General features: G+C 37.4%; 1 protein-coding gene across 6 annotated transcripts; it reads right to left on the reverse strand.

Annotated features, from left to right (window-relative positions):
• On the reverse strand, positions 1 to 27209 carry ktn1 (kinectin 1). 6 transcript variants are annotated; one of them, XM_043262528.1, is made up of 36 exons: positions 26980 to 27209; positions 19373 to 20013; positions 18024 to 18209; positions 17613 to 17759; positions 17203 to 17333; positions 16971 to 17084; positions 16445 to 16567; positions 16189 to 16301; positions 15409 to 15553; positions 14409 to 14493; positions 14117 to 14325; positions 13966 to 14034; positions 13836 to 13873; positions 12840 to 12930; positions 12672 to 12740; positions 12557 to 12585; positions 11470 to 11560; positions 11258 to 11326; positions 11098 to 11135; positions 10547 to 10637; positions 10352 to 10470; positions 9624 to 9681; positions 9455 to 9495; positions 9256 to 9346; positions 7805 to 7891; positions 5695 to 5784; positions 5449 to 5535; positions 5272 to 5361; positions 5098 to 5190; positions 4433 to 4501; positions 4235 to 4318; positions 3501 to 3584; positions 1968 to 2051; positions 1771 to 1860; positions 1032 to 1142; positions 1 to 819 (listed from the first exon to the last, which is right to left on the reverse strand). In XM_043262528.1, exons 2-36 carry the CDS (start codon positions 20010 to 20012, stop codon positions 781 to 783), a joined length of 3795 nt encoding a protein of 1264 aa, XP_043118463.1. In that variant the 5' UTR covers position 20013; positions 26980 to 27209; the 3' UTR covers positions 1 to 780. The 6 variants fall into 6 exon arrangements, with proteins under 6 accessions (XP_043118463.1, XP_043118462.1, XP_043118461.1 ...); XM_043262527.1 differs by having other exon boundaries at positions 18024 to 18212; positions 26980 to 27208; XM_043262526.1 differs by having other exon boundaries at positions 19364 to 20013; positions 26980 to 27208.
• Between the last annotated feature and the right edge of the window lie 482 nt (positions 27210 to 27691).

A 27691-nucleotide genomic window follows, 5' to 3' on the forward strand; every position in this document is an offset into this window, starting at 1 on the left:
TTTTTAAATCAAGCATCCCTTTTATTACCGGTCACCTGTTTTACAAAAAATGAAATATCAGTGTTAATGAAATTAGCAACAGTATAGAGTGTGATAACAACAGTTGAGGAGGATGCCTCTGTCTGAGCAGCACTTAAAGAAATTGCTTGCAGTGGTGTTTAGCACAGATTTAACCCGTCTTTAACCCACAATACCGTAATATGTCCCTCATTACAACAGGCCCCCAGGAAAACAAGTGCTAAATGGAGCACGATTAGTCAGGAAAAGCATTTATTGGTTTAAAACGGATCTCTCGCATATGCGCCTCCGAGTCGAAGGGCTCCAAGACAAAAGCAGAAAACGCAAAGTGAGTGTCAGTAGATCCTAACGGTTATTTTATTTTTAAAACAACACAAATATCCTCAACGCTCTTTATACGAAAGGATAAAAAAAACACTCTCTGGTCAAAGAGAGCTAACAAAAAGGTAGTATTCCAAGTGTTTGGACAGAAAAAGGGTCAAAATGAAACGTCAACGCGTCTAACCGTCGTCTCGTCTATCGGATGCCTTTGCTCTGTACGTCTACTGGATATGAGAAAGGATCCGGTTCACTGAGTGCACGTGGTCGGGGGTCCTGCTCGGAGAAGGGGAACCCGGGCTGGAGCGTGCTGGGATTGTGGATTGGTTTGACTGGAGATCACGTGATCAGGTGCAGTAAACGGGGCTGGAATCTGACGCTGGGTTATTCTGGTATGACGTCATGTGGCTTTATGAGAGCACACCGAAGCCTTCTTCTGTTTCATTACAGTTTATAATTAGAGTATAATTTATCCCCGTCATCCTGAAACAAACAGACAATAAAAAGGCGTTCGTTTGCCATAACTGGGAACTACCTTTATCAAACAGAGTAGGAATGCTAGATAAACGTACAGTAAACTGTAACGCTGTATTGCATTTAGTGAATGCCGTTTAAGTACAGTAACGCGATTAAGAAACGCGCGCTAAAATATATTTTGAAAAAAATAACAACAAGAGCTAAAAAGGGGATCTTACTCTTTCATTTCCCTTGGTAAGCTGTCTGTTGACGGACTGAAGCAGTTCCTGTAGTTCCTGTACTGTCTGATTCAAGCCTGCAGTCATCTTCTCCTTACGGTCGATCTCCTCCTAAAAACAGGAGATTGCAGAAGTCAGGCAGACATTTTTACATTTTTCAGCCATAGTCACTGATATTTAGGAAAACAATATTCATTTATTTTTTTATAGTGTTCCTATAAGTGCGCCAAACTTTTAGGTCATTAGTATTTTCTTATAGTCAGTTATTTCTATCTTTCGCGGAACTGCAACAGTAGGAAATATCAATATTTACAAACATTCATTTTGCCGTTAATTGCAATAATGCAGATTTATGGCTGATTAACAGCCAGTGCTCCACAGAGATCTGAGACACGCTGAATCTGGAAGAGCCGTTACAATGTCTCCAAGATGCTTCAAGTAAGTCAAATCTATTAAACTGCATTATTTCTCGGAAGCGTCCTCATTTAACTGTGCCCAAAACTTTTAACAGTACTGGATCTTTGCAGGTACATTTTTTTTTTTAAGCATCTTGGAGACCGTTCTTCTGGATTCGGTCTCTCTCCGTTTCGGTTTTCTCTCACTCGCTGTAGAAATTGAACGCAACCCTATAAAACGAGTGATATTTAAACTTCTGATTCTCACAGGCGTCCTAGTACAGTATCCACAGCTAACGAGCACAAACGGTCCTTATTGTTCTGTAAGCTAACAAACTTCTCACCATTTGCGTGAGGCTGCTGGTCTCAATCAGGTCAGCTTGGCCTGCTTCTTTAATGATCTCCGCCTGAATCAACTCCAGGGACTGCTGGGCCTGATCAGGCGACGACATACGAGGGGAAGAAAGTAACTTGTTAAGCGTTCCTTAAAAAAATCACTCAGCTTCTGAAAGGTGGATGGTTTAAAAATCGCAAGCTTTACCTTATAAAGGTCTCCGGCTACTTTCTGTCGCTCGTTCTCTTCCGTCTCGAGCTTACACAACGTCTCGGTCAGCTGAGTCTTAAGCTGAAGAAAAAGTCAATAACACTTTAATGACAAGTCAGTGACGGGCTCTTAAATAGATAGTTCACCTAAAAAAAAAGATCATTTACTCGCCTCTCTCTCTTTCAAAACCTGTATAACTTGCAGTCTTTGGTGGAATATAAAAGGAGAATGTCCAAGTTCTACTTTTTGTCAGGTTTTAGAATAAATTATTATATAATAATATTTAAATAGTTGATTTGACTTGAACATGATTTGAGTTGAATTAGATTTGAACAGACTAATTATGTGATGCTTTGTTATTTTAGAGATGAAAACATTCACTGTCACTGTATGAAAGAGAGCGGCTCAGACACTCTGTTAAACATCTCCTTTGGACTTCCACAAAAGAAGGAAAACCATACAGGATTGTACTGACACGACTAAATAAATGGAAATAAATGGAATCTGTTTAAGGAACAAAGCAAACCCTGCTCAATAAAAAAAAAAAAAATTTATTGTTCTCTAAACACACAAACGTGTTCAGTAAAGTTTTGGATAGAATAACAGCTACTTCAAAAGCATGGAAACGGACATTTAAATTGTGGAAGAGGTAAAGGTGGTGATGCTTAAATGTCAAAAACAAAAACACTGAGGACTTGACACTAGTTCAGAGAATAAAAGGTTATAGAAGAGACAATGGACAACATTTTATGCTAAAAAAAAAAAAATAAAAATCATCAACCACCACACACTACTGTTCATAACAGTAAAGTTGAGAAGAGATTGTAATGATGTTTTGAAAAAACACATCATGTAGTTCATCAAAAATACAAATCATTTTTACAGTTTAAAAGTGCCTCAATTTAATATTTTGTACATAGTAATTTATTACCGTGATGCTGAACCGAATTAAAACACGATTAAATAAAATATTCTTTGAGTGTGTGTGAGATTTTATATATATATATATATATATATATATATATAAAATGAAAATAAAAATGTGTTAATTGTTGATCAATTTAATGCAAGAGCATTAAAGAAAATCTTATTGTGCTCAACTTTTAAACAGTAGTGAAAGTAACAGACAAGAGCCGAGACGTTAGGAATGTGTTTGTGCCTGCGTTTCCCAGGTTTAAGCAAAGGTGGCAGTAAGTTAAACTGTGACCGCAGAGTGGTATTAGATGACAGATTAACACATAACTTTGGCAAGGAATATCTGTCATCTCTAATGTTTCATACGCTCATGGATGTCAAAAACTCTTGTCAGGAGCAGTATTTATTGTAAAATGAACCCATGCTGTTCTGTCGTCACTGGAGCACGACAGTGTTGTTATTGGAAAAGGAATTCAATTTACTGCCGAATAAATGTTTAGAAATTAGAGATAACAGATAGCAAGCCCTTGCCATAAAAGTCCAAGCCCCCCCACCCATGTGAGCTCAAGAGGAGAAAGGGAAAGCTACTTCGGTTTAACCAGGGGCACGTCTTACCAAATTCAACTCCTCATTCTGCCTGACGGCTTCAGTGTACGAGCCGTCGAGTTTGCTTTGCAACTCGGTCAAGAGATCTTTGAGCTGAAATGAAGTTTGAGATGTTTAAGGAAGGAGCGGGGCTGAGAAACCGGGTTGCCGGTTTTGGATGATGGTGTTTTAGTGAGATATAGTATATAAGGGACTTCCGACACTTCCACGGGAGATCGATCTTGTTGGGTTCGTTGAAAGATATCCATGTTTATGCGATGGGTTTATTAGATTATTTATAAATACAGGACATGTTCCCTGAGAAACATCCAGGCAAGTTTAGCTTCAGTGATTCCCACAGAAAACCATTTCGTCTCCCTTACAAAAGGAAGTAACTGGGGCCATATTAAACCTTTTTACTTCGAAAGAGGGATGAGTCAAAATTTCTTTCTCTGGTAATCAACAGCATGCTGTAAAGATATAAAGCTTAACACATTGAACCCAGAACAGTCCTTTAAATAGTTCTATCCCCAGTCCAGACAATAAAAAGATCAGCAGGTTAAAGAGCGCATTTGAAAGATCAAGTAAATTCATTCATTGCTGCACTCGTTCGGACTGAGGACAGACAAGTAGATGCCAACCCTTCAAAAGATTTTAGTTTAGCTGCTAAAATCGAACATGTTAGACATTTAAAAATGACACAACAAACCCAATGACAGAGGTATAAGCATGCCATGCAGTAAGGCTTTAGTATCGGTGCTTACCTCTCTGACCTCGGACACATAGGTGGCGCTCTCACGCTCCGCTCTCTCCAGCTCAGACTCTAGGTGCTGCTTGTCTCTCCTTAGCTACGGTATAGAAATTGCAAAGCAGTATTCAAAGGGATACTCGTCAGCCCAGTGCCGTTTTGTTTTTCAAATTTAGGTGTAGGTTGTACTGCGCTTCAAAACTGAAAAACTCACACTCTCCACATCTCCGTCTGAGCTCAGTCTGTCCACTTCCTGTTCCAGTGCAATTACTCTCTGAGTCATCTAAACACGAAAAGCATTGGTTGTTAGGCTCCAAAATAAATAAGAACAAAAAGACATATTCATGATAATTAAGCACATACATACACCCAGTTTTCAAGAATCCAGAAACTGGAAAGTGATTTTTCCAATACTGCTAGTAATAAAAATATTTACTGAGTTTCAAATCAGCATAAGAACGTTTTCTGAAAAATCATGTGACACTGAAGACTGGAGTAATGATACTGAAAAATCAGCTTTGCCATCATTAGAAATGCATTTTATTATAAAATATATACATTATTACATACACATTATATAATATATATTTTAATATAATCTAATATGTTATGTATTTTACAATTTAAGACATTTCACAAATGAATGCTAAATATTGCTGTTTTTAACTGTAGTTTTAAATCAAATAAATTGGCAAGCATAAGAATATTCTCTCATAGACAAAAAGCTTACAAACCCAAAACTTCCCAAAAATAAAAATCACACTGAATCACTATCAGAGCAAACAATTTAGCATTAAACCTAACTATTAACCGTCTGAAATGCCAAAGGAGCGGAGTAGATGTGAGGAACGCTGATCTAGCGTGTTTGTTTTCACCAACCTCTTTAAGATCCACCTGTGACTGCTCCACCTTCTCCCTCCAGCGCGTCTCCTCCTGCTCCACACTGCTCTGTAGCCGCTGCAGGATTCCTTCCTGTACAACACCAACAACCCTCAGCCCGCTGCCGCCAACACACCGTCACTCTCGCACAGACCGCAGACACCATCAACTCACCGTCTCTGCTAGCACTTTCTTGTACGTCTCACAGTCTTTCTGTAGAACTTTCTGGGCCTCCTCAGACTCTTTCAACTTTTCTGTTAAAGCCTGCCCAAAAACAAAAACACATCTTGAAGTCTTCCGAACTTTCATTGAAGAAATGCTTTCTCTGGAAGGTTTACAGTGATTATGTACCTGGGCATCTCCAGCTCCTGACGTCACTTCTCCAGCCGAGCTCTCGCTCACGGACGTCTCAAACTTCTGTAGCCACTGCTGGTGATTCTGCACGGTCACAACGTACACAAACAAACACATATATGCTTATTAAGATGGGGAGGTGAAATATTATCCGTGCTTTCCTTGCTCAATTTATTTGTGTGTGTGTGTGTGTGTGTGTGTGTGTGTGTGTGTGTGTGTGTGTGTGTGTGTGTGTGTGTGTACCTGGTCAGTGGGCAGTGGCACATGTGGCAGGAATCTGTGCAGCAACGCTCTGCATTCAGCCTCCGCTGACTCCAGCACTAACTGATGCTCCTGTAGAGAAAAACACAGACCAAAGACTCCAATCAAACTGCTTAAAAGGTGCTCCAATTACACTCACAGTTCAGCTGAATACCACTCTATAATCCACACCACGAAAAGTATAGACTAGATCTGTATCAAGACACTGGTGCTCCCCACCAAAAAAGTGAAAAAGTCACCTAAAATCAATTTCACTATTAGCCAAATATATTTGTTTTGACATTAAAGACCAATCCTTGACCGACTGAAGTTTCTTACTGGTGAACGAATACCCCCCCCCAAAAAAATGTCAATGTAAAACAAACATTTTCTACTTTTTCACCACAATGTTTTTTTAACCTCTACTCATCAACACATGCAGCTGTAGAAGAACATACAAAAGCCAGCACTGAAACAGGATATTTCAGGACAAAGGCTCAAAAGATCATGTTTATAGGTTTTAAGACAATTTTAAAAATGTAAACAATACATGAAGTAAAATAACAAAACAAAAACGTTAACACAAAAACATACTTCATCTAGACATTTACAAAAAAGAAAACCACTAATCAAGCTTGAAGTTACCATATTACTGAAATGGGACACGAATAACGCTGAAAAATACTAGACTTTAAGTATAGTCAAGTAAATAAAGATATTTATTGATGTAAAGATTTGGAGTTCCCTTAAAAAATGAAAACCGTAGTCATTTATTTATCTATCCTCATGTTATTCATTCTTCTGCAGATGAAAAAAAAGATGATTTTGGTAACCAGCTTATTTCTTTAAACATCTTTCATGTTCCACAAAAGAGAGAGCCATAAGGTTTGGAAATGTAAAAGGTAAATTATGACAATTTAAATTTTTCTATGATTTAACCCTTTAATCATGTAATACGTAGTGAAGTTTATATCCACTGGCAACTGATTGGACTGTGATTATTAACACACAATCTATTCCTTCCAACTTACCGCATTTGATTCGAAAAATCATTAGGATTTCTTTGGAAACTACTCAATGAGGTCTTGAAAGTATGATTAAAAAAAAATGGTTAATTTTGATTTCAGGTTGGCTTCAAAGGCCAAACAACAAATTTTTTTTATTTTTTTGAAACGTATTAAATCCACAGAAGAGTACGAGAACAAGAACATAACGGAAATCAGGCGCTTGCCGAGTCTGTCCGGCAGGTGCAGGCTGGGATTGGTACAGTTGGAGATGACTGAGAGCAGATGTCCACACACTGGACAGTACATGCTGTCCACTCGACTAGTGACAGCAGGCCGAGCCACAGCAGAATTATTCATGATGCAAGCGGGGTTAGTTACAGCTTCAGCACCGTTTATAGAGTCGCTGGTTACTCTATGCGGTTATGCCTCGCTACATTTAGATGACCCTCAACCCCACGAAGGGGCAGGAGTTTCTGATTACTGACAGGTCTACACACCTGGCAGGAGGAAAGAGATGGTGACGGGAAAGGGAAAAAAAATGGGATGGAGCGTACCAGTAAATAGAGAAAAAGTCATTCTGTGTGCTTCAGATTGACTCATTTTCACCCCAGTTACTTTTTTTTTCATTGCAGTTCTTTGTTATGGTTGTGCTAAGATTGAAACCAGTGCCGACTGAATAGTGGAAATCAGGTGGTGATCAGCATGCTGGGAAAGAGGAAGTCAGGGGAAGTCAAATGACACGGTGGACATGAAATGATTCCTAATCTAATAACAATAATTAAAAAAAAAGAAATAGCTGCACACTCATTTCAGGTGACTTGTTTAAAACGGTTTTTACAAAGTAGAACCTAAAATACAAACAATCGAAAAGATTCAGCCAAAGTTTTGAGCAAATTTCGAAGCAAGCTTGCAGTTTTATAAAGCTCTCAATAACGTGCATTAGTAGCATGCAGCTGAACAGGTCAGAGCTACGAAATGAATATGCAGCCATTTGTGAGGAAGTTAATACAGAATGAGATCTTCACTGGTCAATAAATGGCAGAGGCTTATTGGAGATGCTTTGATTTGACTCTAGAGTGAAGTAGTTTGGGAGTTGTGGTGCGAACCTTGACGCTCTTGGCGAGTTTTCCCTGAAGTATGGTCTCGGTGGCTGACAGCGCCTCCATAGCGCTCCAGTTTTTCTCCCGGAGCTCCTAGTCAGTTTCAGAGAAACACCACTTTCAGTTCAGCCTACACTCTTGATTGTCCCATTCATTTTGCCATTTACAGAACCCGGGCACTTCCTTGTTTTTTCGTTTTGAAGGGTTAATAAAATGTGCCAATTTTTTTTCCCCCCTAACAATGACCAAAATCATTCTGCAAAAAGTTGTAAATAAAATAAAAATGTACCATAGCTAAAAAGTGGTGGAATAAATGCAAGATATTGAAACGTCACAGCATATCAAAAATAAAAGAATGAACTAAAATAAAAATAAAATAAACACAAGTGCAGTTGTTCATGATTTTTGGATTGAGACTTAAGGATAAGGATACATTTTTTTATATATTTATTTTATTTATATTTTTATATATTTAATTTGTACTATATGCCCATAGAGATGTATTAATTTACACTTTTTGAGGTTATTCAAGACAGTGGGATACTTGGTTGTTCTTCGAAAAAGAAAAAAACAAAACAGAAAAGTTGTTGAAGGTTTGAACATGAAATAAGCTTATAATAATGTGTATATAAAAGATTCATTGCATCCAAAATAAAAGTTGTGTATATGTACTGTGTGTATATATGTATATAAAAAAAATAGATGAATATTATATAAACTATATTTTTCAGAATTTTCATGCAAACAAAAACGTATTTTGGATGCGATTAAATCACTTGACAGCACTTTGTATGCAAAGTTTTGTTACGTCAAACAATTCTTAAAGGTGTATTTGATCATTTTTTTGTGGCCTATACAACATTGATCTTAGACTTTATCTGACACCAATAAATGCACAAAAAGCAAACGCAACCATTGTATGAATTCCCAATCAGCAGTGTGTTTTTTTTCCCCCTCAACAAAAACGTTACACAACGTACAGTTATCAATATATAAAAATGCTTCCTCCATGATTGGGCACCACATATACGTAAAGTAAAATAAACAAATTAAAAAATAATAACAACAACAATATTTATTTCATATATATATATATATATATATATATATATATATATATATATATATATATATATATATATATTTTTTTTTTTTTATTAATTTTTATAACATTTTAATTTTCTTTTTAATCATTTACCTTTTTTTAAAAGTGTTTTTTTTAAACACAATCCCCTACTCTGGTACACTAGTACACTAGAAAATGATTATTAACCTTTCTAATAACATTTGTAAGAAACATCTCTCAGAAGGTTCAGGGATGCAGAGCGTCTACAGAGCCGTCATTCAAATTCAAGTCACCTGCTTTACGTGCTGATTCACATGCGCATTAGGCAAGATCTCCTGCTCCCTCTTCTACAGGTAAAGAGCTGCTCGAGGCTCATTCTGGCTTAACTTACGTTGTTCTTCTTACGATGAAGCTCCACCGATTCCCTCAAATCAAGCAGCTCTTCCTGAACTTCAGACAGCTTCTGGTCCTTCTCTGCCAACCTAAAGACAGACACATAGGAGAACGTGTGTATTATGTTGTCATAAGCCTTTATCATACGGTCACACGTGATCAACATATAATAATAATAATAATAATAATAATCTTACGCAGTTAATAATTCCGGGCTGGGAACGGTTGAAACCGTTTGCTTTGGAGAAAAAGAATATTTTATCAATGCACAACAAATTGAATGTTGAAACATTTACCTGAAGTAAATCTAATGTTTTGCATGGACAGTTTGTTCTAGTTGTTTATTGCATCTGATATGAATCTCACCTGCTGCTGTTGAAGTTCTCTCTGCAGTCTCTCAACATCCTGATCCTTGGCCTTTAACCTACCATATACATAAGCATTAATTGATCTGTACAAAATAGCTCTACTTTTTTTTTCTAGGAAGCTCTAAAAGAATCTTGTACAAATGTAATAACTGTACGGTATCAAACCGGGGCCAAAAAAAGGATGCAATTTGGTTAAAGCTATAAGTGGCGTCACAAAAGGTTTTGTAAATGTAATACTTTTAAAAATCTATTAAAAGTATGGTTTAAATGAACTGCAATTACACTAATAGGAGAAAAACTTTGGGAAAGGTTGTATCTATATATGATTCAGCATCACTAAACATTGTTCATTTATACGTAAATTTTAATTTGGGCCCCATGAAACGTGTGCGTTACGTTATTTTTTGTGTTTGTACATTTTCGTATTTCCATTAAGTGTGTTTTGCGATTTTAACACAAATTTAAAAATCACAATAATGGTGTGAATTCATAACATTTTGTTTCATTTTTTTTTCTTTCATGTAATCAAATTAATTTACCAATAAAAAAACAACAACAACACAATTCTATTATTTCACATAAATCCAGTTTCAACCAATGTGATACATTTCAAAGTGGAAAAAACAGTGCTAATTATTTGTTACGCAAGTACTTGAAATACTACTTGATTTATTTCATTGGGTTTAAATGGCAAGCAAAAATCCACGTGACAGAAGGGATACATACTGAGCATGAAGTTCCTGGAGTTTAGCATTTAAGTCATGACTTAAGTTTGACTCCTGAGTTTCTTTGCTCCTCAGCTGGGCGACTTCAGTGTTTAGAGCTTCGACCTGCTGCTGTAGATCCTATGAACACATATACACACACACAAGCCTTTAATACGGCCTACAGATGGATGAGCACAGACGCACACACACTAACCTCCACCGTCTTCTTTCTCGCGGATTCTTTGTCCACGGCAGACCGCAAACTTTCCTCGACTGATCGAATTTTCTCATCCTTCTCCTGAATCCTGGCAAAAACAAAAATAAGATAAAAAACGTTAAATATTTTAGCTCTTAAATATGTTTCTGCCTTTCTTAACTCACATTGTATGACGTTTCTAAGTGTGTTTTCAAACAATAACAATGTAAAACTTTCCAAACTCTAATTTATAGGCCTGGCCTCTGAAGTGGTCACAGGGAGATGACGGTTTAGTTTAAGATTCATTTAAGTCTAGTTCAAGAGTCAACCCTTTCCTTTGAGAGGTACACATCCATGCACGTTGCACTGTTAGATTAAACATGTTTCAGGGTGTTTTCATCCACCTAGAGCTACACTACGCACCGCATGAAAGGACATTTTCAAAAAATCCACAATAGGGGTATACTTTAAGATGTTTAGCACGTCATTTGTTCTTGTTGAAACGTACAGTAAACTGTCAATCTGAAAATGAACCCAACTCTGGCCCTGGTTGGATCTACGTAACTTACTTTTGCTGCAGCTCTTCTAGCGTCTTTTCTGACATTGTCTGGAAAAACGTGGTGGAAAGAAACAGGAAGAATATGAGTGGGCAGCTTTGGCAGGCGTTAATCACAAAACCACTTTCTCTTCTCCACCAAACAACGCCTGTGTGTTGGATTGGCTCACTACCTTTTCTGAGGTCTGTTTCTCCACTGCCTCCAGCTGCTGCTTCAAACCTTCATACTCATTTTTGACTGTCTGTAAAAAAAAAAAAAAAAAAAGAGAAAAAGACAAACAAAAAAGAAGATACACAAGACAAACGATTATTTAACTGCAGTTATAAGAGCATTTATGGGGTCTTGGATTACTAGATTTATATAAATATATTTTTTCTTGTTCACCTTCAGTTCAGCTTCCTTATTGGCCACCTGAATGAGGCTGGACTCCAGCAGGTTCTCCACCACTCTAACTTTGTCGTCACGTTGCTGAAGGCTACGAACGCATAATACAAACACACATTAATTAACGATCTTTAATAACCTTCAATGCATTTATACTGAAAAAGAAGTTACTGGTTGGAGAAATGTAAACTTTCTCTACATAAGGACAGCTGTGATTGTTCAGGAATAAACATTACACGCTTTCCAAATGTTACTTAGAAAAAAGAAAGGCTTTTTCTTTTCCCAATCATACTTGTAGTTTCTGTTGTAAAGGCATGATTGTAATGTTGCACATACATTTGCAATATGTAAAACTACTATTTTATTTAGATAATGTACCTAGTTTCTCATTTTTAATATTGCTGATGCAATAATAATTGGCAATTACTTTTTTAGGCTTTCTTTAATATTCTTCTTTTAAATATAATTATTTATACATTATACTGGCCATACCATGACAATAGCAGACCATTTAATTTATAGACATTTTTATATGGTTTTAAATACCTGCTATAACACAAAAATAAATCATGTTACCCGTATTAGTTTATATTAATATTAGTACATTACCACTGTAATAAAAATAGCTATTTTTACATTTCTATTATACAAAAAAATGAATGAAATATAGTCTCCGCAAAAACATTAGGGAGTATAAACTATTTAATATTGACAAATTCGGCTTCGCAGTCACAGGAATTACATTTTCCAACACATTTAATTATTTGTAATTTTAATAATATTGGTAAGCAGAAACGCGAGATAATTAAACAATTAAACAAACATTAAACTTAAAATTAAACTAATCTGTGGGTAGTTCAATCCATAGTTTTTGGAATAAATTATCATCCATTTTTAATAAAACATTTTAAACAAGCAAAATATTACGAGTGGCTTGGCAAGCTACTTTATAAGTCTTTGGACTTTTTTTTTTTACATAGATTTTTAATATCTGCTATAACACGAATAGAATCATTATTGGCCATAATTTTAATATTGGCATAGCACTAGTGCATCTGTATATTGTGCATATTTTCAATGCACTCACCTCTGCTTCAGCTGATCCACAGACACAGCCTGGGGAAAGAGAACACACAACGGTGGCATGCGTTAGTGTAAACGTATTAATGGCTTAGCGGAAAGAAAGGCAACTGAAGTCTTACCTGCTCAGAAATCTGTGCCTGCAGATTCTGGAGGTCTGTCTTCAACGTCAGGTTCTCATTGTGAATGGCCTACAGAGGGTAGAGAGAGCCGTGTGTTTTTTGCACAGCAGATAAAAATCACACTTCAGTGTAGCTGCTGTGAGCTGAAACCATGGTGCTGACGCTTGCCTGCATTTTTGTCTCCCTGCCGGCGCTGCTGCTCCTCTCTGAATTAAGAGAATCTTCTAGACTCTTCCTCTGTAGCTCTTTTTCAGCCAGCCTAATGAGAAACACATGCAAGATAGCGTATAATGAGGTTTAAGACAGCTGACCGTCTTAAGCTGTTCCAACCGTGTGATAAAAGCGGCGAGTGATAAATCCGTTCCATGTTAGGCATTTTGGCTGAAAGTAGAAGGTCTTATTACGATACAGATTTCATTTTACATAGCTGTATAAGAAACAACAAATACTGTGCTGTTTAACAGGCTGTTATTTTACTGTTTGACGTAGCGGTTTTCTTTACACTGAAAACTGGCTTGTCTGTTTCACACCGCAAGCATCAGCATCGTTAAAGTAAAGCATATATGGGTTGACTTTTTTTTTATGTTAATGTTAGATTAAAATTAGTGCTGTTAAACAATTGCAGTTAAAATAAAAGCTTTTGTTTGAGTAACGTGTGTGTTCCGTGCTTATTAGATATACATATAAATATTTTCAAAATATATACATGTCTATGCATGTTCATATACATTTATATTACAAATATTTAAAAAAATAATTCTACATACATAATACACAACACACACACATTATGCACATTTCTCCAACGTAAAAAGTTGTAACCATCATTTGTTAATGCAACCTTACCAATTAAAACAAATTAATATCTTTATTAGAACTTGAATTATTTATAGTTATCATTATTATAGTTTACTAACCCTAAGCTATTGAATGGTAATATTCATTAATATTACCAGTGTAATTCTATTGAATTCTATTGTAATTCATTTAAATAAATAAATAAATACACATACACACACATATATATATACATATATACACACACACACACACCATCAGTGTGAATACTACACCCTTCAAAACATATGCACTGCTCACATGCAGTGTAAAGCCTTGTTTTGTGCAAAAATCATAAAACAAGGAAGCTTTGAGGTGACCACTTACAGTTTCTGAAGCTCATCGAAATGCGATACTGTTGTAGCCTAAAAGAAAGAACAAAGTAATGACTCTTAAACACGCCTGTCCGCCAACAAGCAGAGACAGATCCCCATCACCCAGCGGTCCACACACATACCTGAGTGTTGAGCTGAGTCTGGAGATTATCGATCTGAACTTTCAGCGTTTTTTTCTCATTGAGAAGATCCTGTAAATGACAGCGTCGTGCAATGATCATCAGAGGCCATATAAGACGCAGAGTTTAATGTGTACTGCGACTCCTCGGGTACCTGGACCTGCTCCTGCAGTTGGTCGTCAGGCTGCATGGTGTGCTGCGACGCCTCCAGCATCTGCATGACCTGCTGCTCCAGCTGCTTGACCTTCTGCTGCTCCTGCTCTTTAAAGATGAGCGTGTCCGTCAGGCTGCTGTGGAGAGTCTGGATCTCCTTGTTCTTACTGGTCATCTCGCTCTCCACGGCCATCAGCTGATTCTGCAGCTCTGAGAAGACGCGGGAGACACCGTTTAACGGTGAACGGCGCATGCAGAACACTCCGTGTCTGTAAGATGGTGCGTGTTCGTACCTTGTTTAGTGGCCTGGAGCTTTTCTCTCTCTGCATTCACGTTGTGTAAATAGTTCTGCAGCTCTTCCCAACGACGCTTTGCATCCTGTAACAAAAGATAAAAAAAAAAAAAAAGTGTCAGCTCAGTGGGGTTGGGGATCCATTTTAGAGATACTAAAAAGCTCATCTGTTTTCAAGAGTAGCCTTTGCTGTAACAAATTCTGCCAATAAGCAGTGGTGTAAGGAAAACCAAAATCAACGCATGAAAATGAAAATTCAACACTCACAGAGCGATAATACAACACTCTCCTAGAGATTTCAGTCTGTCTTAAATACAGCAAAATTCATTCAATCAAATCAGCTGATTTGAACGACTTGTTTAATCAAACTTTTTTTAAAGACTTAACACAATTTAACAATTTTTGTGCAAAAATATTGTAAAATGTTCTGAATACAGGGTTTCCACTAGATTCGTTCAGAGTGGGGCAAGTTTGTAAGAAATATCAATATATGGCAAGTCCGCTTATCAATTTATTATAACTGTGCGTGTGATTCTTGGGTGGGGAGGGGCCATGATCCATGGAAAAAAAGTCCTACAACCAAAGCTGGAAAAAGGAGAACAATCTAAAGGAAACTACTGAATGCATATAAATGAAGATTTTTTATTTTAAAATGAGCATTCTTCCTATGTTTAGGTTTATTAAATTCACTTTAAATGACAAAGAAAGGGTTATTAATAAGTTACTAATTATTCTATTGTCAGAAATGTCCAGTGTTTTTTCACACAAGCCTGATAAAAATTAAAAAGAAAAATCTCAGATAGATAGAGGTTTAGAGTTCCTTAATACTTTTTATATTTAATTTTCTTTGTGCAGTTCTGACTGCATTTTTTATAGCTTCATAATGCACTGCATACTTTCAACCTTTAAAGGTTTCTTTTAGAAATGCATATGCCATGTTTGTTCTAATAAAAGTATGATTTAAAAAGATGTTGTTCTTTAGTGCAGGGCTTTGCAAGCACCTCTAGCTGGGACATATTCTGCTTGTAGTTGACTTCTAGACCCTTCCGTTGTAACTCCTCCTGCTGCAGCTTGTTCTTGGTCTCCGCTAGCTCTTTCATCAAGCCATTGCATTCCGAACGCAGTTTATTCAGCTCGGATGACTGCCTGAAGACACACATTGAACATAAACCATCAAAATTTGCAAGCGATTAAAGAAACTATTTCAGCATTTCCAACAATCCTGACACTTAAGTGCCTGAAAACTCCAACTGTCAACATAAACTCACAAAGAAGTACTAATTTTAAGAAGGCATAGTTTATCCAAATTCTGTAATAAACTCCACCAAGATGTTTGCGATTTTTAAATCTCACAAATCTTCACTGAAAGTCAAACTAAAGTTCATTCATCAGGTTTCATTAAAAGTATCTTGTTCATGGAGTATAAAAAAAAGGACGTTTTGGGAATTGGGAATTAAGTTAGGGGGAGTGATGACACTTTTTCGGGCAAATGATCCGTTGAATTTGGCACTTCTGAACATGAACTAAAGAGTTAATTTGCAAAAACAATAAAAAAAATTTTACAGCAGAACCCACAAGCACCCTTTTCATTTATCAACAGAAAAAAAAAAAAAAAAAAAAAAAAAAAAAAAATTAGCTGTTTTTGCAAAATTAACTCTTCAGGTGTTTTGTGACAAACCAATTTCATTAAAAAAAAATTGAAAATGTTCACCAAAAACTAAATTATAAACCACCTTCAGGAAAATAAGTGGAGAAAAGAAGGGGAAGTTGGGTGTACGTACTTGTTTTCCATCTGGTTAGTGGTAGAGCATCTCTCCACAGCATCCCTCAGGATGCCGTTTTCCTGCTGCAGTCGTGCGATCTGACCCTCCAGCTGTTCTCTTAATTGTTGGAACTGCAGACAGAAAAGTGACTTGTTATTAGATGCTCTTACGCAAACATACCACATCTTATGCTCCATTATGCATGGTCAGATCTAGCCCAATAATCAGCAATTTGTTTTTTGCATGACAGTCTTAACGATACAAGATTGATTACCTTAATCTGCATCTCCTGGTAGCTCTGAGCTTTCACCTGCATGATGTCTTTCTCTCTGGCAACACGATGTTCATGCAGCACAGACTCGACGCGGCCAGTCTTCTGCTTCTCAGCCTGCAGTTCCTGAAGTACCAGTCAATAAATTACTACCAAGCTCAAAGTAAAGCAAAGCTAACACGGTTATATTTTTGGAATTATTATTATTACTTTTTATATTCCATCAGCATACAGCATGCTTATGTGGCACTTCGCAAAAAAAATATTTAAATATCTTAAATTATAAAAAGCAATTTTTGTCAGAAATGTTATAAAATAGTCTCTATTTTGAGAAAAAAAGCTTTTGAATAATCAATTTAAAAGCACTTGATTAATCATTTTGACAGACCTGATTAATTCTTTTTCTTCAATTGCGAAAGGGAAACTTAAATATATCATGAGTTATGAGTAATCAGTTTGTACTGAATTCATAGAAAGCATCAGACACAAAGACTCACATCATGGAATAAAAGTGAAATAAATGGCTAACCTGGCTTAACTGTTTGACTTTGCCCTTGGCGATAGACACCTCCTCCTGTAGCGTGCTCAGAAGACGCTCTTTCTCTGCGAGCTGCTGGGCTGAGGGCTCAAACTTAGCTGCGGACTGAGAAAGCGAAAGCAGAAAAATCATCAGAAATTTGATAGCTTTCACTATCAAACATATTACCGCATGAAAGCAAAAAACATTCAAATGAAAACAAAAGTCAACCTAATCCTCTGACCTTATACCAGTTGTCCAAAGCGTTGGGGCTCTTGTCTCGGAGCAGCGAGACGAGACTGACCAGATCAGAATCGGACAGAACGAGTCCACTCAGACTGGCCAGCAGCTCCTTGAGCTTCACCTCAGAGTTCTCTGCACAACAAAACAGTGTATCAGCCACCTGTTCAAACCACAGGCCTTCAGGAAATAATCACAATTTCAAACTCTCCATGTGCAGTATTTTATGGAATCATAGGATATGCGTTTTCATTTAAAGCTAATTTCTAAGGCATACAAAAACTAGGTCATCATGCACTGTGACCAGTTCAGCGGAATAAATATTCTAAGATGGTTATAAGGTAAAATTATAACTCATTGAAATGCTTAAAATAATTCAAATCTGGCTTCTGTGTAAGAAAAGATGCCAGGTACCTTTGTTGGTTTCGCTCTTTTGTTTCTTGCCATGTTTCGTGGGTGCAGGGGCAGGGGGCGGAGTCTCATTGTTTTGGTTGTTCTGGTGGTTTGTCGAGGTTGTGGAGTCAGTGACCGGGGCGGAGGACTGGACATGTGCCTCATCCACTGAATACACATGACCGCAGCAATTATTAAAGCAGTACTTCACACAAAACTAAAATCACTTTCTTCTACGAAACACAAAAGGAGAAGTTTAAAAGAATGTTAATGCTGCACTTTTCCATACAATATTTCTACATTCCTTCAGAACATCTCCATTTGAGCTCCTTAGAAGCAAGTGAGTCATATGGTTTGGCACATGATGATAGAGTTGAACTACATAGTGCAACATTGACATTAACCTCTCTAAATTTGTCTTATTATTCTTACCTGTGATGACAGGTTCTACCTTCTGCTTCTTCTTCCTACGCCCACTGCCACTGGATGCAGCTGGTGGTGCTGCTGTGGCAACAGGGGCGGCTGCGTCCTTTGCCTTTAGCTCCACCTCAATGATCACAGGTTCCTCTTTCTTAGCCACAGGAGGAGAAAGTTCAGGCTTGACCTCAGGTGGATGCTCTTCTGTGAGAAATCAGAGCATGAGGTGGTGTTCTGGGTAGTTGTTAGAGGAATGATGGCTCTGAGTGATTTATGAATGGTTCTGGTTTAGATTTTATTCGGAGCGGTACAGCAAAATTTCAGTAACTGGACATTTTTGGGACAAAGCAGCCAAGACACAGATGTACCAAGTGTTGGTATACATTGGCCTTTACTGTTCACAAGTAGAATATTGTATATTGGATTGGTCTCATGGAAGAGAACATTGCACAATTTCAACAACTTGCATAGCACATGTTCCTATTTGAAGAGTTCATTGGCAAAACCCGATAAACGCCACTTTATTCTCCACATATAGCACAATCTCAACCCTAAACATGTTTTGTTTAAAAAAAAAAAAAAAAAAAAAAAAAAAAAAGCCAGCATTGTCCACTTACAAGGAATTCAGGTTTTACTGCAGAAGTTGACAAGTGCCCTTGTTTTTGAACAGAAGCCAATGAGGCTATTTTAGCGAATCAGCACGCTTTATTCAAGTTGGACAACAGGGATACTTTCACTTTAAAAAGACACTTTCTGAGAGGAGTTTTGTCAAAGCTAACTAAAAGCGATCAAGGATGGATAATACTGACAAACGTAATGAACCTGTGATATCTTCTTCAGGGAGTAAATGGAAAATAAAAGATAAAAGTTTATTTTTGTTAAATAAGCGTTTTCACAGAACTTTGTAAAAGCAAAGTGTTACAATGTTGAGGGAAAAGCTCTGTGTATTGAGTTTTATCACATCCATATAGGCTATGATCACAGCAACCGTTGTCAAGCGGTTATCCAAGGAGATTACAAAAACTAAACAAGTCTAACTCTAAAAAACGAAATGTAGAAACCTACCAAAAATTACTGTTGGAGTTATCTGCTTTTGCTATAAATCAAACTTAATATGTAAAAAAAGAAAAGCATACTATCAATGAACCTTCATTTTGTAATTTACCTGTATTTGTTAAAGTAATTATTACTTCAAATCAAAACAACCCAACTACAGTTTGATTGATATTACTTGGAATGCTCAGAAAAAAATTAATAAATAAAAATAATAATAAAAATAATAATAATAATAATAATAATAATAATAATAATAATAATAATAATAATAAAAATAGGCTTGTGGGCAGTCCACTCACCAGACTCACTCTTCTGCTTCTTGGCTTTCTTTTTGCTGACTGTCTCAGTTGGTGCAGGGGGCGTGGCCTGAGGCTGCGGTGGGCTGGCCTGCTTGGTCAGTGGGATGGGCTGCTCCTTATGGGCAGCAGGTTTGGAGCCGTTGACTTCCGGTTCTTCTGAGACAGGAAGGGTAGTTGGGGTTGTACGGGAAAGGGGTGCAACCGTTGGGGCAGCAACTGGAGCAGGAGCTGGAGAAGCTTTTGGCTTTTTCTCTTTCTTTTTCCTCTCTCTTATCCCAGATGGAGGCTCTGCCAGGACCGGAGCAGCAACCGGTGGACTCACGGGCACCGCCTCAGAATCCTCATCGTTCGATGCAGGGCTAGTGGCATCGGATGTATCGAAATCCCTCAGGTCTTCCTCCGACTCGCCGCCCCCACCTCCGCCCACTCCGCTTCCGCCACTCTCCTTCTTCTTGTTCTTCTTTTTCTCATTCTTTTTACGAGTATCGGGCTTGGTGGGAGGCAATTTAAGGTCTCGTTTCTGGCGGGCCAGAACCTCATCGTAGGAAGTCTCTTTCATGAAGAGCCAGAAAAAGAGGAACATGAGAGCGATGACCAGCGACGGTGCCAGGATGAGCAGGTACTGTGAGTCAGCCATGTCCAGCGCCATTCTTGAAGAATGCAATAAAGAGCAGAAAGGAAGAAGTAAGCACAAATATTCAGCAGGACGCTTGACAAAATTGATAATAGTGCTTCACAAATACACACTATAACACATTATAATACACAGCCAAATTACTTTAAATTATTGTCAGTTGTGTTCTGATTGGCCAACTATCCAGTGCATTGTGATTGGCCTAATACCTCAAGCGTAAATGTTACGTTCCTTTCTATAAAGTGATGCTGAATCCAGGCGCTATGACACAAAAGACAATAAAAGCCATTACAAACAAAGCATTGTTGCATCCCTTGGGGACATAATTACTGATTTTCATGACTTAGTACTGTCTTTTTACGTGTTCTATCTGATTAGTGTTCAAACGAGATGTTTTATGGGGTGCGGACAAGTCATAACTTTTATAAAGAGTATCTCTTTGGTTTTGAGACTTTAGTCTTTGCACCTTTAGGTGATCTTATCTATGCACCAAGCGCTTGTAACACTCCGAAGAGAAAGAAAACGCATGAACTGAGCTTTCTCGGTTAGCCCAGCAGTTTTTGCTGAGGTATCGAAGTAGCATTTAGCATTAAGTTACATTTCATTTTTTTTGCTTGCCGATCCAAGAAACAATCTGATCTGTGACTCAAAACCCATAACATGAGATTTAAGATCTGTTAAACCACTAATCAAAATTTGACTTTTTATTAATGTCGCACACACCTAGTTGTAATCACATTACATCTTCCATCTGCAAAACCAGAAGCACAGCTAATGGTTTGCCAACAAATTAATGCAAATGTAAGCCTTAGCAGACTAAAAGTGAAAGCTGCATTAACAGCAGTGTGAACAAGGCAACAAAGAATCATTTTCAGCAGCTACTAGATAACTCTCTGTGGACATTATATTTGCTTTTACGGCATCTAATCTCAAAGCAATAGACCTACAGTTAAACCACATCAGATTACCACAATTAATCTGAATTGATCTCATTATTATTTTAAATAACACAAGATAAAGCTCTGTATTGTACCCTGTTATCACACTATATTACTACCACAGCCATTCATACTTTCTCCAGGTACGGTTTGAAGGCAGAACACAATGCCCCAGGCGAAGCAAAATCATCACACCTTGGCACACTTATTCAGCAAATTGCGTAAGATGTTCTAATATAACCAACCAACAGTATTCACCAACTCCCTGGATCAACGCCTCCTCTGTGGTTGACTTCTACTTGCCTCTTAAAAACACCTCAGCACTTCCTCCATTTCTCCGTCTTGTCCGTTCCACCTCCACCCTCTCGCAGTGGTATGATCCAATTAGTATGTGTGCTGAGGGCAGCAGTTACTTACTGACACCAAGCTAAGTACCTCTGAGAGGGCCACATTCACTCTCTCGCGTTCACTTTCTTTTTTTTTTCGTCCCAGAGACTGTATATAAGTAATGTTATCACTGAGCTAAATAATAAAGCCTAATCTGTCACAAAAGAATACATTTGTTTGTTGAACGGACGACACCGTAAGGCTACGTAAAGCCAGAGAGGTCGCTCAAGACACCCTTCGCGAACTCAATTGACATCCTAAACTCAAGTGCAGAGGGGCTTTGCAGGGAACAAAAATATCCAGCCGGGAAAATGTCACTCCAGTGTGCTGACGCGGAGTGGTCGCAGATCTGAAAAACAGCTCCAAAGCTTGGCCATAAAAGGCCTCAGTGTGGCCTTATACGTATAAAAATCTTTACAGGATCAATGTCAGTCATGCGTTCGGTAAATCCAAAAGTGTCAAAAAAATAATAAATAAATAAATGAAACTTTCCATGATCATTGTTATCTTAGTATTGAAATACTTGTATAGTTTTTGTTAATATTTTATTTTTATATTTTCAATAAATTATTTTATTAATTAATAATATTTTTAAAATAAAATTGTTAGTTTTAAAAGTTTCAGTAATTTTGTTTTTGTCATTTCAACTGATTTTTTTTTTTAATAAACAGTAAGTTTGAGCTTTTTATTTTAGTAATTTAAGTACTTTAACAGAAACTAAAAATGAGAAATGGAATTAGCTTATGTTACATTTTAAAAGGTAATGATTTCGGTTTTGGTTTAAAGAAATGCAACTCTTTGGTTTCAGTTTAAGTTTTAGGTCAAGGGATAGTTCACCAAAAAAATAAATATTCTGTCATTAATTACTCAACCTCATGAGGTTCCAAACCTGGAAGACTTTTGTCTTCTCCTGAACACAAATTAAGATATTTCTGATGAAATCCAAGAGCTTTCTGCAAATTAAATGTTCAAGGCCCAGAAACTTACTAAGGATGTCAATAAAATAGTCCATGCGAGTTCATCGGTGGTTCAACCATAATTCTGTGAAGCTACAAGAATACATTTTGTGTGCAGAGAAAACAAAAACAATGACTTTTTACTTTGAGCCTTGAACATTTCATTTGCATTGCCCTCTATGAAAGGTCAGAAAGCTCCCGGACTTTATCAAAAATATGTGAATTTGTGTTTAAGGTAAGGGGTTTAAAACAAAATGAGAGCAAATAATGACAATTTCTATTTTTGGGTGAACTTCTCCTTTAACAACAATTTGATAATGAAAAACCCTGAGTCTGACAGAACAAAACTGTTTACTACCAAAGAAAAAAAAAAAAAAAAAAATCAATGTCTCGTCTGATGTTTAATTACGATGAGGAAAAGAAAGCTCTTGATGGAAGCCATAAAAGAGGACGTTCGGTTGAGTGCTTTCGTACGAAATGCGAAGCAAACAGAAACAGTGCGCTGTTGTGCTGGATGACATGCCTGGCTGAATTCTGCCTTCAGGACAGTGACAAGAAGCACCAGGTCCTGGAGCGTTCGTTTGCTCTGTGTCTGACTGGAGTCTGTTCGGTTCAGCGTGTCCAAGAGATTCACTGGGTTGGGAATATGGATAAGCCGATTACATTAAGAATACATTTAGGAGCACCATTCTACTGCAATTTCCCAGGAGCCCTTAAAGAGGCCATCAGTCTAATGTTCTCCATTTTCCGGTCACATCTCACTATGTTACTTAGCCAAAAGACACCATTTCCAAGAAAGATGCATGTGAACTCCTAATTTATAGTATGTCACGTTCTTAAATATTTTGACTAATCTGATTGTGCCAGAAAAAATAAATTCATAAATTCATTCCACAGCATTTCTCCGGTTTTTCATTAAAATGACTGCATTTATATATTTATATAGTTATATAAATAAACTCTAATAAGTAAGTGGTTTGAGCTGAATTTTATACCGATAAATAATTGGTTACTGATTATAGTTTACACCAATAAATGGTACCATGAGCTAAGTAACCAATATGTTTCTTATTAATAATTCCTTAAATTATTAATAGCAAACCATTCATAATTCATTGCTGTAGTCTAATAATTATGTATTGTGTCAAAAAGAAGAATTACAACAACAAAAAATTAAATAAGCAATCCATAACCAATAGACACTTTAATTTGTGTCATGACTAATGACGATTTTAAGTTTTATGTATATATGTGTGTGTGTGTGTATTATATATATATATATATGCTGTGTATATTTATCATGTATATAAAAAACATGAATGCATACTTTAGAATGAATATTTCAGAAAAACAATAATATTTCTAATATACATTATATGAATAGAAATATAGGCATGCAAAATATGTGTAAATGATATATACATAAATATATACAGAACACATTATGTAAACAAAAACTTATTTTGTATGCGATTGCTTGTGATTAATCATTTGACAGCACCGGATCATATGATTTGTTATACTTTTAAATACATTAAAATAATTTCAGACCTTAAAATAAAATGCAAAAAGAACTCATTTAAACAATGAATTCAGTAGTTTTACTGGGTTCGATCATCAACTAGTCACCGCAGCCCTATTCAGACAGTTCAAGTGTTAATGTAAAAAAACATTAAACATGGATCAAAGTACAATTCTCTTGTGGAAATGCTTATGTGAAAGCATTCTGGCCTATTGCAAATGCAGAAAAGGAATCCTGAAAACATACAAGACGGGACAAGCAGCTGTTGAGGTGTAAACTAAATCTGCTCGTTGCCCTTACTTGCATATTCCCTGTTAAGTAAGTGGAAACACATTTCTTCTGCTTCACGTGTGTTCGATTCACACAGCCCTGCGCACGGAGAACAAAGTGGAGATGGGTGTGGTGTGCTCACTCGCTCTGAACTGCGTGTACTTTTCTTTGCCCTGCTAATAAGGAAAACGAAAAACAAAAGATGTGAACCACTTGAAAGCAGTGCGGCTGTAAACGCTTGCCACGGGAGATCTTTAGCTCCAGCAAATATATCGCTTTACGCAGTTGGTGCCGAGCAAAGCGGACCTATCTGCTCGACGACACTGTACCTCACTTCCATCTCTTCCAGGCTATGTTCAGAATACCATACAGCTGCACTCTTTCTATTTCTGTAGCATGCGTAGTATGCAAACCGTCTGCATGCATGCAATACCCATCTGGCCTATATATTTTCCAATATGTCTATAAGACATCTTACTGGGATGGGTACCGTAACCCACAATGCGGTCAAGCACATCCAATATTATAAATAAATCAGTAATACCAACCCCTATTTGAATATCTCGTTGAAGGATTAAACCCGATATATATCCCTGTATATTTAAGCGCATGTTCGTTTTAAATGTATATACATTTCTATTAATAGAAATGTAAATATATTAAAAAAAATATACTGCAAGTGTATTTATAACAAATGTATTCTTGATGCAATTATTAATGATTAATTATTTGACACTACTACCTAAATCTGTCAGAATGTATTAATAATGTAATTTTGTGAGTTCAAATTTAATTTATTCACTACAATATTTAACTTAGAATTTAACTTTATTTCCTAAATTAATTGTGATGCTTATTACGCTTTACAAGTTTTTTTTTAATAAAATTGGGAGCAATTTTCATGCAGAATACACTAATCCAAACAGCCAATCATTGCCATGACTATCACTCAAAAGCATTTTGAGTCCCTGAACTATGAAATGAGCAGAAACAGACCCAGATGCAGCTATTATTTAAACGGAACAACTCAAAACAAATCAAGCGCTCCCTCACAACCATAAAGGATAAAGATAGGAAAGCCTTTCTTTGTATGCGAGTTGTCGTGTTGCAAGTTTCAACCCAAGAGGCGCAGGAAGTGAAAATGACGTTATCTACTTGTCTCAATTACGTAAACTTCCCTCAGAGTTTACTTAAATACACACTACTCAGAACAATGATTCAGACAAACAGAGGAAAACAGGGGTACGTATTAGTGCAAAGGCGGTTCGGTGTGGAACGAGCAGCTCCACACCAATACAAACTTAAACTTCACGAAATGACAGATGGGTTTGACAATGGACTTTATCCTTTCAATTAAAAAAAAAAGAAAAGCCAATATGCATGAATTTATGCCAAATCTAAGGACTATGATTACCTAAAGCGCTTCATGAATCATATTATGAACTTTTATCTGAAACAAAACCTATTTAAAACAATGAACTAAAAGACAAGAGTAAATAAGAGTAACAACAGAAGGTGCTAAACTCAATGAGTACTGTGAACGACACTGAAAAGCATGTTGATTATGTATATAGAAACAACTTATGTATTCATATTTTACAATTAATTTAATACATATGCCATTTGCTGCGCTTCACGTGAGCGGGTGAGCGCTAAAGATCATGCAATATACTCGTTTCTATAACTTGGGAGTTTTTGGGGCTTTTTTTTTTGCAGATTAATATTTTCTTAACCACCCAATTTTAAACTATTATCTGCAAAATAATTTAAATATGCAGGTTGATGGTTTCAACAAAAGCATATACCGTCAATTAACACCCTTTGAGCACACGCAGGCCTGTCTTTAAAGGTTTAGGTAAATTATTGTCAAATACAACTCATGGAGAAAATCACTGCCATTATCATTACCTGAAACCTGACTGCTACACAGTACCAGTCATGGACATTTTAGATTAATTTCTTTCCTTTAGAAACTGCTGTACTGTACAAGCAGTAAACTCTAAGAAATGTGACAGACGTGGATTAAAAGCCATGACACATTGCCGATTCCATCAGGTCTTTAAATAAGACCTGGAGACATGTGTCCTGCCATGAAAGCTTTCTCCCGTTTCTTTGAATGGCACGCCAGTGCGCATGCGCAAACTTAAAGCGACTATTAAAAGACACCCAACTACTACTGACAGATAATCCTGCTACATCAAGAGAAATGTGGCTAGTTAATTCAAACATGTCTCCGATGACAACGATAAGCGTCTCAAAAACACAAGAACAAATAATAAATAAGGTGGATTTTTACCCCAGCACGTCTATATAATGAAACTCACGCCTTTACGATAAGATAAACTGAAGGCTGGGACAAGGAACAAAGTCCTTGGAGAACGACTGTCCCTCGTCAAAATGCCTGCATGACAGTCTTAAAGCAGGTCGAGGCGTTTAATGAGGAACCGACTGGCACTTCACTGGCCACCCCATTTGACCGACTAACCAGCAGCAGCAGAAGCGCGGCGTGTGCTGGAGAGCCGAGTCCAGCACGTTTCTCAAACTGACAGGCGAAAGAAGCGCAGCGAGAAAACGAGAACGCGAGTCTTCAGCTCCATCGCACTCATTAGTATCACTAGCTTAGCTTTAGCTTTAAAGAGAGGCGTGGAATGATCGGGCATCATGCAAAGCAGCGCGTATCCGCTCGTATCTCGAGCTCGTGCTTTCTCGGTCTACCGACGGCCCGGGTCTCGGCTCCGCAGCGTTTAGCTCCGGTTAAAAGGCTGCCTGCGCACCGGCGGCATGGCACGGAGAGGGATCAGCGGAGCAGACAGCGCGCTAGGCCCCGTGTGATCCGCTCCATACACTCACGCTTCACTTCACTGCCTCGGTCTGGATATAAAGCGGGATAAAGCCGCCGCTTCACGTACCTGCGGTTGGTGTCCTCGCTATTATTGTTACTGTCGGGGCGTAAAGGCGTTCCTGAAGTGGAAGCGCTGTGGACTGCGGCTCCGGCCCGGTTGTAGGCGGCACGTCGACTTGTTTCGCTTTGGCAGGGTCGGGTCAGTGTGGACTGAAGCGCTCAGAGAGAGAGAGAGAGAGGAAGACGGAACTCTACCGGGGAGACCGGGATGACAAGCAGCGGAACTCTCGCGAGAAGAAGTGGAGCTGGGGATTAAGGAGCTCAGAAGTACAAGCACAGAGATTTATGGGTTGTTTTTACGCACGAGTTTTTTTTTTAACCCTGTAAGGCCTGCCATATAAAATAGCAAAAATGTAAGAATTTATTGAATCTTTAGATACACAAGAAAATCTAAAAATAAAACAAGTTTGCGTGTGTTTAATGCTTTAAATCATATGTGATACATCAAGCTATTAAGGCCCAAAAAGTATGGTTTAACGAGAATATGGAGCTCTTAGTCAAGAAAGAAAAAATCAGTGAACAGAAATATGCAATTTCGCTATGATAGCTTGTAATATAAATCAATGAGATTTTTTATGACAGTATTAACAAAATACATTAAAATGCATAGATATATATAATTGCTGAATACAAAACTGAATAAGTAGATGCAATACTTCTACTGCCCAATAATAAGCCTTGGTAAGAAGATTATGAAAAAGGTTTATGGTTATGACAAA

Source organism: Puntigrus tetrazona, chromosome 17 (assembly GCF_018831695.1).
Source record: "Puntigrus tetrazona isolate hp1 chromosome 17, ASM1883169v1, whole genome shotgun sequence".
NCBI lineage: Eukaryota > Metazoa > Chordata > Actinopteri > Cypriniformes > Cyprinidae > Puntigrus > Puntigrus tetrazona.

Excerpts from the sequence above, each read along its gene's own strand:
- ktn1 (XM_043262524.1), bottom strand. The coding sequence starts at position 20,012 with ATGGCGCTGGACATGGCTGACTCACAGTACCTGCTCATCCTGGCACCG. Across the intron at positions 9,496-9,623 it reads GAGAACTTCAACAGCAGCAG|CAAACGGTTTCAACCGTTCC; the intron begins GTGAGATTCATA and ends TTTTCTCCAAAG. Across the intron at positions 9,347-9,454 it reads AGCCCGGAATTATTAACTGC|GTTGGCAGAGAAGGACCAGA; the intron begins GTAAGATTATTA and ends GTCTGTCTTTAG.